The 20,867-nt window shown below is 44.6% G+C and overlaps 1 protein-coding gene across 1 annotated transcript in view; it reads right to left on the reverse strand.

Annotated features, from left to right (window-relative positions):
• The window catches only part of prss12 (serine protease 12), a 275,680-nt gene that overhangs the window by 131,597 nt on the left and 123,216 nt on the right, over positions 1–20,867 (reverse strand). Inside the window, exons 5-6 of the mRNA XM_085962770.1 lie at positions 4,419–4,597; positions 3,333–3,474 (exon numbers count right to left, since the gene is read on the reverse strand). Coding sequence (XP_085818896.1) covers positions 3,333–3,474; positions 4,419–4,597 — 321 coding nt within the window. The remainder of the gene's footprint in view (positions 1–3,332; positions 3,475–4,418; positions 4,598–20,867) is intronic.

Raw genomic sequence — 20,867 nt, forward strand, 5'->3', positions numbered from 1 at the left:
TCTGACCTCCATGGACCTGTACCCCAACAAAAGAGTCAGCACATTCAAATGAAAGGATTGGGAAGGGAGAAAACTACCAAAAAGGGAAGGAAAAAAGAGCTCCTTCATAAGGACATAAGAAATAGGAGTAGGAGTAGGCTACATGGCCCCTCAAGCCTGCTCCGCCATTCAATATGATGATGGCTGATCTTCTACCTCAAGTCCACTTTCCTGCCCTATCCCCATATCCCTTGATCCCCATAGTGTCGAAAAATCTATCTATCTCAGTTTTGAATGTACTCAGCGACTGAGCATCCACAGCCCTTTGGGATAGAGAATTCCAAAGATTCATAACCCTCTGAGTGAAAAAATGTCTCCTAATCTCAGTCCTAAATGGCCGACCCCTTATCGTAAGACTATACCCCCTAGTTTTGGACTCTCCAGCCAGGGGAAACAGCCTCTCAGCATCTACCCTATCAAGACCTGTAAGAATTTTGTTTCAATGAGATCAATTTGATACTGAGAAGTGTAGAGGAACAGAGGGGCCTTGGCGTGCATGCCCACAGATCCCTGATGGTAGCAATACAGGTAGAAAGCATATGGGATACTTTCCTTTATTAGCCGAGGCATAGAATACAAGAGCAGAGAGGTTATGCTAGAACTGTATAAAACGCTTGTTAGGCCACAGCTAGAGTACTGCGTACAGTTCTGGTCACCACATTCCAGGAAAGATGTGATTGCACTAGAGAGGATACAGAAGATATTTACGAGGATGTTGTCAGGACTGAAGAATTTTAGCTATGAGGAAAGATTGGATAGACTGGGGTTGTTTTCTTTGGAACAGAGGAGGCTGAGGGGAGACTTGATTGAGGTGTATAAAATTATGAGGGTTCTACATAAAGTGGATTGGAAGGATCTATTTCCCTTAGCAGAGAGGTCAATAACCAGGGTGCATAGATTTAAAGTAATTGGTAGAAGGATTAAAGGGAGTTGAGGAGAAATGTTTTCACCCAGAGGGTGGTGGGGGTCTAGAACTCACTGCCTGAAAGGGTGGTAGAGGCAGAAACCCTCATCGCAATTAAAAAGTACTTGGATATGCACTTGAAGTGCTGTAACCTATAAGGCTATGGACCAAGAGCTGGAAAGTTGGATTAGGCTGGATAGCTCTTTTTCGGCCGGCACAGGCATGATGGGCTGAATGGCCTCCTCCTGTGCTGTAAATTTCTATGATTCTGTGAGATCACCGCTCATTCTTCTAAACTCCAGAGGCCCATTCTATTCAATCTCTCCTCATAGGACAACCCTCTCATCCCAGGAATTAATCCAGTGAACCTTCATTGCACCCCCTCTTAGGCAAGTATGTCCTTCCTTAGGTAAGGAGACCAGACTGTACACAGTACCCCAGGTGTGGTCTTACCACAACCCTATATAATTGCAGCAAGACTTCCTTACTCTTATACTCCAACCCCCTTGCAATAAAGGCAAACATACCATTTGCCTTCCTAATTGCTTGCTGTACCTGCATGTTAGCTTTCTGTGGTTTGTGCACAAAAACTCTCAAATGCCTCTGAATAGCAACATTTACTAGTCTCTCATCTTTTAAAAAATATTCTGTTTTTCTATTCTTTCTACCAAAGTGGATAATTTCACATTTCCACATGTAATACTCCATCTGCCACCTTTTTGCCCACTCACTTAACGGGCTCGATTTTCATTGGGCCATTGAGGCGGGATTGGAGATGTTTGGGGGGTTAAAATCGTGAAATCGGGGGGCACGAACCCATCCCACCCCCAACCCGCCTCCATACCAGTTTCAAAGGAGGCGGTTACCCAACCTGTGCTGGGAGCCGCCTCCCCGAGGTGGGAAGGGGATTAGTACCAATTAACTGCCTGTTAACAGGTAGTTAACAAGCAGTTTTTAGCCTAATCCCTATTTTTATCCCTGAAGTGTGGGATTCCGGACGGCTCCAAACCACACCAAGTTAGCGAGGCGGACCGTTGGGCTGAAGAGCTTGGAGGGGTCGAGATGTCAGTGTTCAGGTGAGTGATGGGTGCATGAGTGCAGAGGTAAGTGTGTTTGGTGTGTGTAAAGTGTTTAAATAAGTTTTACTTACCTTTACTTACCTTTACAGCCTTCCTTCCTTCAGGGCTCGGGAGTCCCTCATCTCACCGGCACAGAAAGCAGAATGGCTGTGAGCTGTCAAAAATTGTAGCATTCAGCTTTCTGTTCTGGAGAGATCTCTAAATCAGCCTGAGAGGAAGGAATTAACGTAGTGTACAGATTGTCAGTGTTTGACAGCTTCAAAGAGCTGTCAAATGCTGATATTTCATCTGTCAAAAGCTCTTGACAGATGAAATATCAATCTGTGATGTCACCTGTTGCCGGGTGGACCTTATTTGGCCTGCTGAGCCCGCTGGGCGGGCTCAACAAGGTCAATCAAGTGAAAACTGCGTGGGTTGGCCACAACTCGATGTAGTCCCGCCTCCTACACGCCTCCAGTATCAAAATCCAGCCCAACCTGTCTATATCCCTTTGCAGCCTCTTTTGTGTTCGCCTCACAGCTTACTTTCCCACCTTGCTTTGTGTTGTCAGCAAACTTGGATACATTACACTCGGTCCCCTCATCTAAGTCATTGATATAGATTGTAAATAGCTGAGGCTCAAGCACTGATCCTTGCAGCACCTCACTAGTTACAGCCTGCCAACCAGAAAATGACCTGTTTATCCCTACTCTCTGCTTTCTGTCCATTAACCAATCCCCAATCCATGATATTATATTACCCCAATCCCATGAGCCCTAATCTTGTGTAGCAACTTCTTGTGTGACACCTTATCGAATGCCTTTTGAAAATTCAAGTTTTCTTTTTGTAGTTTTGGAATCATCAATAGCATTTTATGTACCATAAAAAATGATGCCTACATCACATGCTAGCCACATTTATAATCACACCTACAACTTACATCCCACATCCAAACACAGATCACCACATAAATCACATTCCCAGATGATTAAAAATCCACGAGGTGTGACTTCATTTCATAGAATATTTGACTTAAACCTGATGTAAAAATAACTATCAATTATAATTAATTGAGTAACCTTAGCTGCTGCAGTTAACTTGCTTTAATATTCACAGTCCTTTCAAATCTAACATTCCTGTTAAGTGACCCTCCACATAAAGCCTTAGCCCGTTATTCCACGCAGTAAAGCAAATGCCGATTTCACACTGAATTAGTTAAAAAAAGAAATGATATCACAACCTCAGTGTGGTTTTAATTATATCTCTAACTCCTTGCTCTCATGTTTCTTCAATTTGATAGGCGAGCTGCAGATAGAAAGCTCCTCCAGTACCTGAATCCCAGTTGTCTGCAAACGACTTGGGCATTCTGCTCCGTCCAGCCATCATCACAGACAGTTCCCCACTGGCCACCATAATACACCTCAAGCCGTCCTTCATGGCTACCCTTTCCTCCAATCAGGCGCACTGTGCCGTCTGGACAATACAAACAAAGGGCCTGAGTGAGGATATGTGACACAATAAAAAAAGTCAAAGCACCCAGTTGCTTTTAAATAAAACTAAATATCATAACAGAAGTATTTTTGTTTTAAATTGTACTAATAAGCATTAGTTTGGGACAACTGGTAATGCAACATGTTTAATATTAAGTTCTACAAATAAATTCACTCAGTGCTGCCAATGATAAAACTGCAATTTTCTCCTCTCTCAAATAGAATTTGTGGCAGTTTATGCATTTAATTCGCTCAGTCTGAGAGGTCTCCAAATGACCATTGGAAACAGATGTTCCATGCACATGGGGGCTATCTATGACATTCAAGAACTTTTATTACCAATGCCAGGACCATTGATATCCTGCATGTATTTGATTTATACAAATGAAGTTCAGCTTCTCTCTCCCCACCGACCTCACAAGAAAGAAAATAAGAGCAACTGCACCCCAGCAAGGCAGTTCATACAAGCACACAAGGGAATTGTTAGAAATAATCTAGCACTGTGTACTGAGAATCGGAATGCACCTGTACATTAACTCATCCTGCATACTGCTATGGGATATTTGCTTTCAGAATTCTGTGCAATATTTATCACTAATCGCTTTCTTCTTTTGAAAGTGAAAAATCCAGGAACAAAGCAGGGTATGCAAAATATCTCCCTGAAATCTTTCAACATTTTTCCTAATCCTGGGTGTAGAACACAAAGACATATATTTAGGATGCTGTGGCATAGCTTTCCCTCATTACCATGAGCACAAAGCCTGCCATAGGGTTATTTCTTTTGTTCTTTACCTGTACCAAAAATATAAAATAATTTAATCCATATTATGTAACAATTTATTAATTGGAATGAAGTTTTTAGACTGCTAGAAACTTAACTACAATTACATTACTTAGACTAAAAATGGTTTGATTCTCTATACCTACCCCTGAGAGGGTTGCAGGACACACCTGCATCTTCCTTATGCCCACAGTTGTGCTCTCCCCACAAGCTCTTGGGGCACTGGTCTATAGAGAGCTCATTCCCTGTGCACTGCACATCATCCAGTAATATCGGTCCAGAACCTTCTCCAAAATGGGCCAGCATCTGTGCCTTGGCTGGACTACTGCATGGTGGAAAAAAATAGCAAATAAATATTCAAAAAATACCATCTTTTTATTATTCTTACATGTGCTACCAGTTATCCTGAGGGCATCCCTATGATCCCAACAGAATGCTATGGTGTCATATTCCCCTTCTGCTGCTCTCCAATCTAATTTTACAAACCTAGAGATTATGACGTATTTTGGATATAGAATTAGTGTAACTTGGGTCAGTGGGGAAGAATTTGGGACCGAACCTGATTCTGTCGGGATCCATCCCATCCTGGCCTAATAGAAAGATTCTGATGGTGTAAGGGGGCAAAAATGTTCTTCCATTTCTCCACCCCTCCCCCCACCACCACCACCTGTCAAAATGTTACTTTTGGAGTTAGGAGTGGCAGGACACCAAAGTCATAGAGTCATAGAGTTATACAGCACGGATAGAGGCCCTTCGGCCCATCGTGTCCGCGCCGGCCATCAAGCCCTGTCTAATCTAATCCCATATTCCAGCATTTGGTCCGTAGCCTTGTATGCTGTGGCATTTCAAGTGCTCATCCAAATGCTTCTTAAATGTTGTGAGGGTTCCTGTCTCCACAACCCTTTCAGGCAGTGAGTTCCAGACTCCAACCACCCTCTGGGTGAAAAAGTTCTTTCTCAAATCCCCTCTAAACCTCCCGCCCTTTACCTTGAATCTATGCCCCCTAGTTATTGACCCCTCTACTAAGGGAAAAAGCTCCTCAGCATCCATCCTATCTATGCCCCTCATAATTTTGTACACCTCAATCATGTCCCCCCTCAGCCTCCTCTGCTCCAAGGAAAACAAACCCAATCTGCCCAGTCTCTCTTCATAGCTGAAGCGCTCCAGCCCTGGTAACATCCTGGTGAACCTCCTCTGCACCCTCTCCAACGCGATCACATCCTTCCTGTAGTGTGGCGACCAGAACTGCACACAGTATTCCAGCTGTGGCCTAACCAGTGTTTTATACAGCTCCATCATAACCTCCTTGCTCTTGCCTTCATTAGCCGAGGCATTGAATATAAGTATCCCATATGCCTTTTTTACCACCTTATCCACCTGTTCCGCCGCCTTCAGGGATCTGTGTACTTGCACACCCAGATCCCTCTGACCCTCCGTCTTGCCTAGGGTCTTACCATTCATTGTGTATTCCCTTGCCTTGTTAGTCCCCCCAAAGTGCATCACCTCGCACTTTTCCGGGTTAAATTCTATTTGCCACTGTTCCGCCCATCTGACCAACCCATCTATATCGTCCTGCAGACTGAGGCTACCCTCCTCGCTATTTACCACCCTACCAATTTTTGTATCATCCGTGAACTTACTGATCATACCTTTTACATTCATGTCCAAGTCATTAATGTAGACCACAAACAGCAAGGGACCCAGCACCGATCCCTGTGGTACCCCACTGGCCACAGGCTTCCAGTCACAAAAACAACCTTCGACCATCACCCTCTGCCTTCTGCCACTAAGCCAGTTTTGTATCCAATGTGCCAAGGCACCCTGGATTCCATGGGCTCTTACCTTCTTGACCAGTCTCCTGTGCGGGACTTTATCGAAGGCCTTACTGAAATCCATGTATACCACATCCACTGCGTTACCCTCATCCACACACCTAGTCACCCCCTCAAAAAATTCAATCAAATTAGTCAGACATGATCTTCCCTTGACAAAGCCATGTTGACTATCCCTGATTAATCCTTGCCTCTCCAAGTGGAGACAAATTTTGACCCTCAGAATTTTTTCCAATAATTTTCCTACCACTGATGTTAGGCTCACTGGCCTGTAGTTCCCCGGTTTTTCCCTACTTCCCTTCTTGAATAATGGTACTACATTAGCGGTTCTCCAGTCCTCTGGCACATCCCCTGTGGCCAGAGAGGTCCTGAATATATGTGTTAGAGCCCCCGCAATCTCTTCCTTTGCCTCACACAGCAGCCTGGGATACATTTCATCCAGGCCTGGGGATTTATCCATTTTTAGGCCAGCTAAAACCGCCAATACCTCCTCCCTCTCGATGTTAATATGTTCGAGCATATCACAGCCCCCCGCCCTATTTCTATGTCTACATCGTCCTTCTCCATAGTGAAAACAGATGCAAAAAATTCATTTAGAACCCCTCCTACATCTTCCGGCTCCACACACAGGTTGCCACTTTTGTCCCTAATGGGCCCTATTTTTTCCCTAGTTATCCTCTTACCCTTAATATACTTATAAAACATCTTAGGATTTTCCTTTATTTTGCTCGCCAGTGTTATTTCATGGCCCCTCCTTGATCTCCTAATTTCTTTTTTAAGTATCCCCCTGCACTTTTTGTACTCCTCTAGGGCTTCCTCCGTCTTTAGCCTTTTGTATCTGCCAAAAGCCCTCCTTTTTTTCCTAATCCATTCTCGTATATCCCCTGACATCCAAGGTTCCCTGTGGTTTTTGGAACCACCCTTGACCTTTACGGGAACATGTTGCCATTGTATGATCTCAATCTCCCTTCTGAAAGCCTCCCATTGCTCCGATGCGGATTTTCCTACAAGTAGCTGATCCCAGTCCATTTTGGCCAGATCCTGCCTTATCCTATTAAAATCGGCCTTCCCCCAATTTAGAACCTTTATTTCCGGCCCATCCATGCCCTTTTCCATGACCACCTTAAATCTTACCATATTATGGTCACTGTCACCAAAGTGCTCACCTACTAGCACTTTTTCCACTTGGCCAGCCACATTCCCTAGAATTAGGTCCAGTACCGCCCCCTCTCTTGTAGGACTTTCTACATGCTGGCTCAAAAAGCTCTCCTGGATGCACTTTAAGAATTCTACACCCTCTGAGCCTTTCACACTCTGACTATCCCAGTTAATATTGGGGAAGTTGAAATCCCCCATTATTATTACCCTATTATTTGCACATTTCTCTGAGATTTGCCTACATATCTGTTCCTCTATCTCCTCCTGACTGTTTGGAGGCCTATAGTACACTCCCAGCAAAGTGCTTGCCCCCTTTTTGTTTTTAAGCTCCACCCATATGGCCTCATTAGAGGAACCTGCTAATATATCATCCCTCCTTACTGCAGTAATTGACTCCTTAATTAATATTGCGACATCCCCTCCTCTTATACCTCCCCCTCTGTCTCGCCTGAAGATTCTGTACCCCGGAATATTGAGCTGCCAGTCTTGCCCCTCCCTCAACCATGTCTCCGTGATAGTAACAATATCATACTCCCATGTGTTTATCAACACCTTCAGTTCATCCACCTTATTTGCAAGACTCCTTGCATTAAAATAGATGCCATCCAGCCTTGCCCTTATATGTTTGCCCTGACTACCAAGCTGACTTGTTTTTTTCTCTATAATTGGCAGCAGATCACCCCCTATTTCAGCTCCCCTCTGTATCCCATCCCCCTGCCAAGTTAGTTTAAACTCCCCCCAACAGTGCTAGCAAACCTCCCCGCAAGGATATTTGTCCCGCTCTGGTTCAGGTGCAACCCGTCCGACTTGTACAAGTCCCACCTTTCCCAGAAGCAGGCCCAGTGATCCAGGAAAGTAAAACCCTCCCCCCTACACCAACTCCTTAGCCAGGCATTCATCTGCTCTATCCTCCCATTCCTATACTCACTAGCACGTGGCACTGGGAGTAATCCAGAGATTACAACCTTTGAGGTCCTGCTCTTTAATCTGTTACCTAGCTCCCTAAATTCTTGATGCAGGACCTCATCTCCCTTCCTTCCTATGTCGTTGGTCCCAATGTGGACCACGACCTCTGCCTGCTCACCCTCCCCCTTAAGAATGCCCTGCAGCCGCTCAGTGACATCCCTGACCCTGGCCCCAGGGAGGCAACAAACCATCCTGGAGTCACGTTTGCGGCCACAGAAACGCCTATCTGTTCCCCTTACGATAGAATCCCCTACCACTATTGCTCTCCCACTCTTTTTCCTCCCTTCCTGAGCAGCAGAAGCTTCTCTGGTGCCAGGAAGCTGGCTGCTGCTGCCTTCCCCTGGTAAGTCATCCCCCTCAACAGTATCCAACTTGGTATACTTGTTTGAAAGGGGGATGTCCGCAGGGGTTCCCTGCACTACCTACCTGCCTTTGTTGCTCCGCCTGATGGTCACCCCCTGTGCAGCCCTACCCTGAGGCGTGAACAACTCGCTAAACGTGCTATCCACAAGTCCCCAGGAAATCCATCAGTTCTGCCGAGCATGCAGCTGCGAAGCAGCCATACTTGTCATACATGTGGTGTATGTAACCTGTTCCACCTTAAGAGAACTTAAGCCTGTTCCACCTTAAGAGATGTACGACTTTCTCTGGCTGCTGTATACGTAATACCGGTGGTGACCACACCGGTATATAAGCACTGTGTCGTAATATTGTATTCAGTATAGTCCCGACCTCCAACCAGTAAAGACCTGTTGAATTTACTCTTGTAGTCTGTGTAGTAATTATCACTATAACACACAGACTTAACAGTGGCGACGAGTCCGATTCTTACCCTGCGGCAGTTATTTCCACGGCGGCTTCATCCACAGACAGGATGTCGAAGAGAGGTTTCCACCCTCATCACCCTACTGGAAGACACGTCGAGCAGCAGGCATCGAGAAACCGGAGTGCAGAAGACATCCTGACCTCGAAGCCTCCATCAGCGACTGTCAGCTTTCTTCTTTCTACCTCGGTGGTGGGTAAGCCGGGCAGCGACGCGACAGAAAGTCAACCGCGTTGGCTGTACAGACGGGGCTGGGAAGACGGAGGAATAAGGGCGGTGAGATCGATCGCGACCGGAGATATGGGCCGGGCCGCTTTCGAGCGAGAGGCGCAGCGTGGGGACATCGATCGCGACCGGAGATAAGGGCCGCATTCGGGCTAAAAGGCGCAGCATCTGGGGAAACTGAAGGCGCGAGAGCCGTGGTGAAGTGGAGACAGCGTCGGGGGACGTTTGAAGACCGCCAAGCGCAGGAAAACCGCCATTTTGTGGGCGGAGGACGACGACAAGAGCGGGAAGCCGCCATCTTGGATAACATAAAAATACAATAAATTGCAACGATGCCTAAACATGGGAACATTAATACCTTTGATAGTGACATTGAAGATTGGGCCATGTATGTAGAACGCATACAAAATTATTGTAAGGCAAATAAAATTCCTGATGCAGATAAAGCACTAACATTATTAAATTTAATGGGTGCGAAGACATACGGGCAATTGAAACACCTGTTATCACCAGATGAACCGGCGGATAAGACGTTCGATGAGATTGTTACTGTCCTGAAAAATCATCTAAACCCCACGCCGCTGATGCTAGCGGAACGATTTAAATTTTACGACAGAAGGCAGCTGCAGAATGAAAGCAATGCTGAATATTTGATGGAATTACGTAAGCTAGCAAAATATTGTCAGTTTGGAACGGGACTGACAGAGGCACTACGAGATAAATTTGTGTGTGGTTTATTTAAACAGGATACACAAAAGTGACTGCTCGACGAGAATGAGCTGACGCTTGAGAAGGCGGTCACTATGGCAGCAGCACACGAAGCCGCAGCGAGAGGCACGGCAGTAATGCAGCTACGGTCACCGGAACTCGGTACAAACAAATTGGGTTTGAGTTCTGTCAAATGTTATCGTTGTGGAAAGACAACGCACGATCAGAACCAGTGTTGGTTTAAAAACCAAGAATGCAGAACGTGTGGCACGCTTGGCCACATAGCTAAAGTATGTCGGTCAGGAAAGAAGACCAGCAACAAAAAGTCACCGCAAGGAAAATACGCAAAGGTACACAAGGTGACAAAGAACAGTTTGACCGAACAGAAGTCAGATTCAGACGCTAGCAGTAATGGACTGGATAGTTTAAGAGTACACAACGTTGGTAAGGATGCAGATCTCCAGACAATTTGGGTCACTCTTCAGATAGCAGGAGTCCAAGTAAAAATGGAATTGGACACTGGATCGGCATTGACGGTCATGAATAAGAAAGATTACAGAACGTTATTCCAACATATTCCCCTACAGGATACGGAGATTATATTGAAAACATACACGGGGCAAAGAGTGTACCCCATCGGAAAAATAGAGGTAGAAGTGGTCCACAAGGGCGAAGAAAGCCAAGTAATGGACTTATATGTGCTACCTGAAGGAGGTCCACCACTACTAGGACGGGAGTGGATTAGGAAAATGAATATGGACTGGCACTCCTTGAAGGCACTAACGGTAGATTCCGGGGAAACAGATGTCAAACCTAAACGATTGTCCAGAATATTGGATGATGCTAAAGAGGTGTTCCAGCAGGGACTGGGAACACTGAGAGGAATTACGGCAAACATCAAGATTGATGAACATGCACAACCAAAATTTTTTAAAGCCAGACCGGTACCCTATGCAATACGACCTACTGTTGAAGCGGAACTGGAAGCACTAGAACGTTCAGGTGTACTGTCTAAGGTAGATTGGAGTGAGTGGGCTACGCCCATTGTTCCCGTTATGAAACGTCCTGCGAGCAACAAGCCAGGAGATCCAGGGAAGGTTCGCATCTGTGGAGATTTCAAAATCACCGTTAATCCGGTGCTTCACACAGTGCAGTATCCGCTTCCACGGATTGAGGATATTTTCGCTTCATTGTCTGGCAGGAAACACTTCACCAAGATAGACCTGGCGCAGGCGTACTTGCAGATGGAGGTTGAGGAAGAGTCACGCCAATACCTCACGATCAACACGCATCGAGGGTTGTACCGGTACAATAGGCTGGTTTTTGGAGTGGCATCGGCTCCAGCAATTTGGCAGAGGGCCATGGAGCAGGTATTACAGGGAATTCCAGGCACACAATGTTACCTGGACGATATTCTGATCACAGGTGATGGTGATGAACAACATCTCGCAAACTTGGAACTGGTGCTCAACAGACTGAAAGAGTATGGACTTAGAGTAAATCGGCAGAAATGTGAGTTCTTCCAGAAGCGGATCTCGTACTGTGGCCATGTCATTGACCGGGAGGGGCTTCATAAGTCTCCTGACAAGACTGAGGCAGTTGTAAAGGCTCCCGCTCCGGAGAATGTCTCTCAGTTGAGGTCGTTTCTAGGATTAATTAACTATTACCATAAATTTCTGCCAAATCTATCCATGGTACTGCACCCGTTAAACGCTCTTTTACAGAAAGGGGTACCATGGGAATGGGGCGAAAACTGTAAGAAGGCATTTCGCAAAAGCAAAGAATTGATCACCTCAGAGGAAGTGTTGGCTCACTTCAACCCGACACTGCCTATTCGGTTGGCTTGTGATGCTTCTCCATATGGTATTGGGGCAGTACTCTCACACAAGTTGCCAAATGGCACGGAAAGGCCAGTCGCGTTTGCATCCAGATCATTGACCTCCGCTGAGCGCAACTATGCGCAGATCGATAGGGAGGCTCTTAGCCTTGTATGGGGAGTGAAGAAGTTTAATCATTACCTGCAGGGCCAAAAATTCACACTTCTGACAGACCATCAACCCTTGGTATCCATTTTTAACCCTAAGAAGGGTGTTTCGGTGATGACAGCGCAGCGTCTCCAGAGATGGTCTCTTTTCCTAGGGGCACATCAATATCAAATAGAATTCAAAGGTACGAAACAGCATGGCAATGCTGATGGGCTGTCGCACCTGCCACTACCTGAAGAAGAAGACACGACGAAAGTTGACCCTGTTGAGTTATTTCATTCGACCATCATCGAGTGTTTACCAGTCACCAACGCAAGTATTGAAAGAGAAACCAGGAACGACCCGACACTGTCCAGAGTCTACGAGGTGACAGTGAAAGGATGGCCAACATGGGGTGATCCTCTGTTACCGGCATTTTCGGCAAGGCGAGACCAGCTGTCCGTCTGCCATGGTACCTTGATGTACGGGACAAGAGTGATTATTCCTCCCAAGTTAAGGGAAAGAGTTTTAAACGAACTGCATGAAGGTCATCTGGGGGGAGTTAAAATGAAAAGTCTTGCTAGGGCTTATGTATGGTGGCCGGGTATTGACCAACAGATTGAGGAGTTAACGAAAAGCTGCGCTGGGTGCCAAAAAGTGCAAAATGCACCTCCGATAGCACCGCTACACCCATGGGAATGGCCTTCAGCCCCATGGCAACGCGTACACATTGACTTTGCTGGTCCATTCATGGACTCCATGTTCCTAATCGCGGTGGACGCACATTCCAAATGGCCAGAAGTCATCAAGATGAATACCACTACTTCAGAAAAGACAATTGCGGTGTTAAGAACAATATTCGCAAGGAACGGATTGCCAGAACAGATCTGTTTGGACAACGGACCACAGTTTGTATCGGAAGAATTCCGACAATTCTTAAAGAAGAATGGAGTAAAACATTATGGGCTAGATTTTCAGTATAGACAGTTTTGGGGCGCTAAGCTTAGCGCCCGCCCGAAGTTATCGCCCGCCCCAAAGTAGCGCCCCGTTGCCGGAAATTCAGTGGCTTCGCCCTAAGAGGTTGGTGGAGCGCTAAAAGAGGCGTTCCACTAGTATCTTTAGGCGCTAAGCCGGCGGTGGAGAGCGCAACACCCGAGCTCGGGCGCAGCGCACGGCAGACACTCTGGTGCCAGTGAGCTCTTAAAGGGGAAGGGTGCATGTATTTTTTTCAAATGCAAAGTCTGGGGAGGAGGAGGAGGAGGGGAAGGAGGAGGAGGAGGAGGAGGAGGAGGAGGAGGAGGAGGAGGAGGAGGAGGAGGAGGAGGAGGAGGAGGAGGAGGAGGAGGAGGAGGAGGAGGAGGAGGAGGAGGAGGAGGAGGAGGATGATGATCGGAAACATAAATACACCGTTCACACTGCTTACTTCCACACAACACATGCAGAGTGCCGTTTGTACGAGTGCCCTTTAATTTGCGCTCCCCAGGGTGTGTTGCGTTCCATTTTACAAACGCTCTGGACGCCAGCCGCACAATGGGGCGGTCCGACTGAAGTTTGGATTCGGGGCGGCCAAAGGGCGTTGCACGAGGATGTGACGTCATTTTCTGCGCGCGCATCCGGGCGGCCGCTAAACTTTGCGCCGGCGCTAACGGGCAACTTAATTTGGGGCGGGGCGCAAACTGCGCTGCGCCCAGGCGCTACACGCATAGCGCCCGAAAATCACTTCTCTTAAGGCGCTAACTGCTGGCGCAAGCAACTGAAAATCTAGCCCTATACCTCTGCCCCATATCATCCGGCGACAAACGGGTTGGCTGAAAGATTTGTCCAGACATTCAAAAAGGCAATTAAGGCCATGAACGATTATCAGATTCCGCTGCAACACAAGGTCGACAAGTTCCTGATGTCATATCGAAACGCCGATCATGCAGTGACTAACCAAAGTCCTGCCATGATGTCTTATAACAGGAGGTTGCGGTCCAAGTTGGACTTGTTAAAACCAAATGTGCGGAGGGAAGTGGAAAACAAACAGTTTCGGCATATTAACAACAAGACCACTCGAACTTTCGACGTAGGACAACCAGTGTTGGCGAGGGGCTATGGAAACGAAAAATGGCAGTCCGGAACAATTCGGGCCAGACAAGGACCTCTGATGTATACAGTAGATATTGGTCATAATGTGATAAGGCGTCATGCGGATCAACTGGTAGAGTCGAGAGCAAGGGTCGAACCCATGGTTGTGACAGAGACAACTGTGGAAGACGTTAATGAACCTGAAGCATCTACCTCGGCAGGGAATGTACTTGATGATGATGACACCCAATACATTGGAAACCAAATAGAGGAGGCACCTCAACAACAAGAATCAGAGACTACTGAGAGGCGTTATCCAAGCCGCATCAGAAAGCCTCCTGAGAGACTGAACCTTTGAACTGTTATACCTGAAGTTATATATGTATATATGTTATTATGTTATGTTAAATGGGGATATGACTGTTAAGCTAAAAAGGGAGGATTGTGGTGTATGTAACCTGTTCCACCTTAAGAGAACTTAAGCCTGTTCCACCTTAAGAGATGTACTACTTTCTCTGGCTGCTGTATACGTAATACCGGTGGTGACCACACCGGTATATAAGCACTGTGTAGTAATATTGTATTCAGTATAGTCCCGACCTCCAACCAGTAAAGACCTGTTGAATTTACTCTTGTAGTCTGTGTAGTAATTATCACTATAACACACAGACTTAACAATACAGGTGCCATAAGTGGGCCCCACAATGCTGTACTCAGAGAGACTTGTTGCCATTTGGAAAGCGGCACAACAATGAGGGAGCAATGATCAGATATAAACTTTTTCTTTCTAAAACTGCATCAGACCGGCCTTGCCCCCCAAGAGTGGCAAGGAGCTGCTCCAGAAATGTGCATCGGAGTGAGGCTTCTGAAATTTCTAGGCCACAGGGTCTAGCCCTTCTGTGTCCAAATAATAGATTTCAAATCTTGTCAAGAACTATAGTATAGAGGGTACAGTTGGAGTTCTAATGTGCTGTGCCACAGAGTGATCAGGTAGGTTTGCACTCATGGTTGTGAGTTCTTAATCTCAGAACTGTCATCAAAAGGAAAGGATGAGCAGACACCAGGTACTTCACTGTAGAAATGGATTAAAAAAAAGCAGGGTAGAGTCACCTTGGGATTCTCATTGTATCCACTTACAGAGTGGCATTGGTGGAGGCCTATTACCAAGTTGTCTGTCTATCTGCTTCCTCTCTCAGCCAGAAAGTAGTCTGTGGTATGGAGAGGCCTTGGGTTTTCTGCTACTGCCCTAGGATCTACCACTACCCGTCTCCTAGCAGCCCTTGAATCAGCAGTGGCAGTGATGGTAGAGCCATCTCTGAGGGTTTCGCTGGAGTTATGGTGAGAATTTGGGAGAACACCCAGGAGTTTCAGTATAAAACCTTTCAGAAAATACTTACATTAGAAACTTGGAATATCATTCCATAAAACAACATTTCATTGTATACATGGCCCCTCTAGGAAATTAATATCAATAGGCTTAGGTCTGACAGGTCTAAAAATCATACAAAGTGTCTTGTAGATTTGTTTGCTGCCATCATGTGGCCTTATTGATATTATGGACAGGTCGGTAAGGGATTTTACGATCACCCATGTTCAACTCCTTCTTAAGAACTCTGAAGTTAAATCATTCACTGATTCTGCTCTATAAATATTCACTGATGAAATTTCCCTTGAGAAACTCTACCTGTTCAAGGAAAGGAACTACTAAAGCTTTCACGGAAAGAAACTCATTCATCTACCAGACAAAATCACATTTATGTGTAGCATAACAGTTGGTTGGAGTGTTCTTAGACAATAATGTATCAGTGAGGTTCAGACAGCGTTATGAATCAAAACAACAAATCTTTGAGTGGTTTGGCTTTGAGTGTCTTATGAACCCAGAGATTGTTTCACCAATTATAACTCACTCTAACCAAACTGTAATTTTATATAATACGCCGTTTAGAAGAAATGTAAACTGAACTGAGTTCCAAAACTTAATTGACCCTGCAGATTCTTTCAGACTTATCCAAATTTGTCTCATTAAGTCATTTTATGCATAGGTTAACTTTAACAACAACTTGTATTTATATAGCGCCTTTAACGTAGTAAAATGTCCCAAGGCGCTGCACAGGATTTTAAGACAAAAAAAAATATTGTTTCACATTCACACAGAAGTATTCTCCCTCAGCTTTTACAAAGGAAGATGAAAGTTGAACTTTTACCTAAGGATTTTGTTCAAGAATTACTACTGGAGATGGATGCGTTGGGTTCACAGCAGGGTCTAAAGTCCTGCACAACCCTGTTGTGACTATGACCCATTTTGCTTGATTGGGACTACTTATCTGTGTAGGGCAGGCTCTTGGCATAATCCCCACCAGCAATAGGGAGTCCATTGCTGCCAAGGGAGAAAGGTGCAGGGGTGCAAACTGATGCAGCACCAGAAGAAGAAAGATCCTTTTTAAAGGAGGCAGAAGTGTCCTGAAGCGTTTTTTTTAGAAATTGGACAAGGCTTTCCATGAACCACGGGACTTCTTAAAAAAAAAGGTAAGAAGGGTGCTAAAAGAGGAAGAGGATCCCACTAGTAGGACTCCTTCCTCCAGCATTCTCCTGAGTGGGATTGCTACTGCTAGTCCAGGGTTCACCGTGATCCCTGTTCTGGTAGTCCCTGGGTTCAGCAGTGGTGGTAGAGAGAGAAAAATCAGATGAGTTCCTAAGCCCCACCTATCTACCATCTGGGATTAGGTGACCTACATCTCTGTAGTTGGGGACGAAGGGGAATCAAGGTCAGCCATGTTAGAGGCAGCCATGTTTAGCATTCCTGCCTGATTTTTGTTGATTTTCAGCTGCTTAAACCTCCTGATTTGAGGTATTATAGCAGAAGAAAATCCACCCCGATATGTCACCAGGCCCAGGTGGAGTTGATCCCAGAATACTGAAGGAGATTGGGGAGGAGATAGCAGAGGCATTAATCATAATTCAGTAAAATATTTAAACTGGGACTTGTGTTCAAGAACGGGAAAAGCGATATACGACAACATTACAGACTGGTCAGCCTTACTTTGGTTCTAGGTGAACTTCTGGAGTCTATAATACAGGATGAAATTAGGCATGGGGTGATCGGGGAGATTCAGCATGGATTTGTAAAGGACAGGTTGTGCTTGAGTAGTTTTAATTAAATTTTTGAGGAAACCAAAGGAGTAGATTTTGACTTTGTGCATAGTATAAAACGGATGATAGCGAATTGGCAGTCTGTTTTATATCAGTACCGTTTTTTATTTCCATTGAACTTAATAGAAATTGGGAGAGATATAAAACAGGCTGCCGATTCGCTATCACCCATTTTACACTATCCCACAAAGTCAAAATCTACGATAGAGAGTGTACAGATAAATTGCATATGTGGATTTTCAGAAGTAATTTGATAAAATGTCACATAAGAGACTTGAGGCTGGAATTTCCTGTGGAGCCTGAAATTTAAAAAAAAATCATATTTAAAGGAAGGGTGCTCTTTGGGGAGTACTCAGACATATAGCTACTTTTTCCTTTAAGAAAATATTTTTCCAAGAATAATTATCTTCCATTCTGAACAGATGGAAAAGTTAAAAGATAAAACAGTATTTTCCTGAACATAATTCACTGCGATTGCCTGTTCTGCTAAAAAATTCAGCTGACACAAGGGAAACAAAATTCCACCATTACCTCAATGATATATATTATGCTTTAAAAAAATCATTTGGTACCGAACATTTTTCTATCCGCTTCCTTTGTTAAATTTTAGTGTTGTATGTGAGGGTGTTTAATTTGGCTGGAGACTCTGGCCCACTAGGAATTGATTAAACAGTAAACTATTAATATTATTTCCTCAATATGTACTGGACTTGAACTTTAGAGCCAAGTGGTTGAAATGACAGCTCTATATCTCACTCCACTAGTAGCGTACCCTCCTACTGCTAGGAGAACTGAAGAGTTTGGTTCACAAACACCATTCATGATACTCTTGATTATTTGCATGAAGTGTGATTCAGCAGGACAAGCCTGCTTCTGTGAATTTACCTCCCCCCCCCCGCCCCCCCACACCCAGAGACAGAAGCATCTGCTATTGCGTGCAGTTCTCCGTTTAGCAGGTCAACTAAGAACTGCTAAAACTCACCACAGACAAGTGGCCAGATTCAAATTAGTCAAAACTGGGAGCTGAATTCACAACTCTGAGTTAATAATTCAGAACGTTCTGCTTCAGCAGTTATTATTGAATCAACTCCCCAAGTCCATTCACACATTAGGGGAATATTAGGAAATATAGTAACAAGGTGCAGCAGTAGGTGGCTGAAACACGGACAGGACAGAAATTTCCTGCATTGTACCCTGCTGGTTGCCGGGAGCACACCAGGACTGGGAGAGGCAGTGCTAGGACTGAAACCTAGGGTTGCCACCAATGATCCCCCTCATTTTTTTTTGTGCATGGTCCCTTTAAATTATCTCTTCCAGCAGCAGCAGCTGGCAAGCGGTCTGCGCGGGACCTCGCGATTGATGAGCAACCTCGCACTTTAGGGGGAACATTGGTTGCCAGCCCTCCAGCATTGTCCTGGAGTCTCCAGGAATTGAAGATTAATCTCAAGCGCAGTGCTGCGAGTAACCCAGGAGAAAAATCATAGGGCCATTGAACAAAATTGTGTTTTTTCTTCATTTCCTTTGAACACTTTCACTTATTAGTTATAAAAGTATTAGTGAAACAGCCCTTCTTCCACTATCACTAACAGTCAAGATTAATCCGATTGGGTAACAAAGAGTTGCATTCCCTTTCCAATTGCCGTGGGAAGCAAGTGTGCCTGGAGGATGGAGCAATGGCAGGAGTGTGGGGCGGGGTAGTTTGAGGCAGGAGGTCATGAAACCTCCAAGATTGCACCCAATCAGAGTTTGCAACCCCACTGCCGCCAAATACCTGCCCCAATAATGAGGGTTCAGCGAGCAATGGTTAAATCTGCATCTGAACTCTGTATACAACAACAGATTTACGGGCAATAGCACTTTCTGGCTGGAGTTTCGCTGGCAGAAGAGCAGCGTGTGAAGCTTTGCTACTGGTGTTCCACTGCTGCCTTATGAGACTGAGTAAAAACCTTTGAGGCACATTTGTAGCAGCTCTTGTGTTTGGTTTAAGCACCAGCAAATCCTGTGGTGCTACTTCAATTATAGCCTTGGGAATGAGTGGCAGTCTGGCCAAATCTCTTCAGTTTGTGCTCTGGAATGGATAAGGCCATCCTCACCCAAATTATTGGTCTTGATGGCTTTGAATAATGGAGCTGGATCCAAGAGCAAAATAAGTTTCCTCTAATAGAACTATAGGACTACAATAATCTGGCACAGGCCTTGTAGAAAACTGAAGTTTCCATTGGGACCATATTTTAACCACCTCCATAGAATTTACATAACTTTAAACACTGTTCAAATAATTACAGAAAATAACACAGCCCTTTTAATTATTTCATATACAATATTGAAATCTTGCTGTTCAATATTAGTCATAAACACTTTAACACATTCCTATGAAATTTCTCTGCCTGCTATTTTATCAAAAGGCTATTAAAATATAAGAGAAACAAATTTCATGTGAATGCATTCCTGTGTTCCTTATTTACAACACAGCGCAATTTCAACTTACAGAATCTCTAAACTTTTGTTCTGATAAAGTCTTGTAATAAAAGCCAAGCTCACCGGTTTCAGATAAATTAATTCACAATCTCCACGAGGTCCTTTCGATACTCTGGCGGAATCATTTTTACCACAACGCAGACTATTTCCACAGTTTTAGTGATATGCTTTAGTGATAAAGAGAACAACCCAATATAAGGGTGTCCATGACATCATTTCATTTCTGCCTTGAGGTGGTTCAGTACTTTCTGTACTTTGATGTTGTTCTAAGTTCAAAGTCTTAATATAGCTTCCTCAATGCAAACTGTATTGTAGAAATCTTACCAACTCTACGTGTAGTGCAAGAAAATGAGTTGTAGATTGTTAAACTGCAAGCAATGTTTTTTTAATTAAAAAAGCTAAAACACCTCAATAATCTTTGAACTTTAAGTGAACTGGTTTACAAATGAGAGTGATAAGCATATGCTAACATGTGTTTGGAAGTTTGATATCACACATTATGTTACCATTTCTGTCATTCCTACTTTAAATGTAAATCATATGAGAGTTGTAAAAAATCTTTACACATTAAAACCATTTTAAAACAGACTTCATCATATTATAAAGAAAGTCAATGAGATTTTCCACTGGCTGGATGTGAAGGGATTGCAGGGTATATTTTCCGATGGGCATCTTTCCATACATCGAGTTACATTGAGTGTACAGCACCGAAACAGGACATTCAGCCCAACTGGTCCATGCCGGCATTTATGCTCCACACAAGCCTCCTCCTACCTTATTTCATCTACCCGTATCAAGATATCCTTCTATTTCTTTCTCTCAAATGTGTTTATCTCGCTACCCCTTAAATACATCTAAGCTAGTCACCTCAATTACTCCTTGTGGCAGCGAGTTCCACATTCTTGCCACTCTTTGGGTAAAGAAGTTTCTCCTGAATTCCCTATTGAATTTATTAGTGACTATCTTATATTTATGACCTCTAGTTTTGGACTCCCCCGCAAGTGGCAACATTTTCTCTATGTCTACCCTATCAAACCCTTTCATTATCTTAAAGACCTCTATAAAGTCACCCCTCAGCTTTTCTCGAGAAAAGAGCTCCATTCTCTGTTTTTCAAATCTATCCCTCTAGAAATGAACCCTAATGCTTGGTGATGTAAAAAGACTACTGAGCGCTTGGTTTGAGTATAAAACAAGGCTTTAATCAACTGTTTCAAAACCATGAGA

The sequence above is a fragment of the Somniosus microcephalus genome, chromosome 2, assembly GCF_052327205.1.
Source record: "Somniosus microcephalus isolate GS21.2 chromosome 2, FLI_Smic_1.0, whole genome shotgun sequence".
In the NCBI taxonomy this organism is placed as follows: Eukaryota; Metazoa; Chordata; class Chondrichthyes; order Squaliformes; family Somniosidae; genus Somniosus; species Somniosus microcephalus.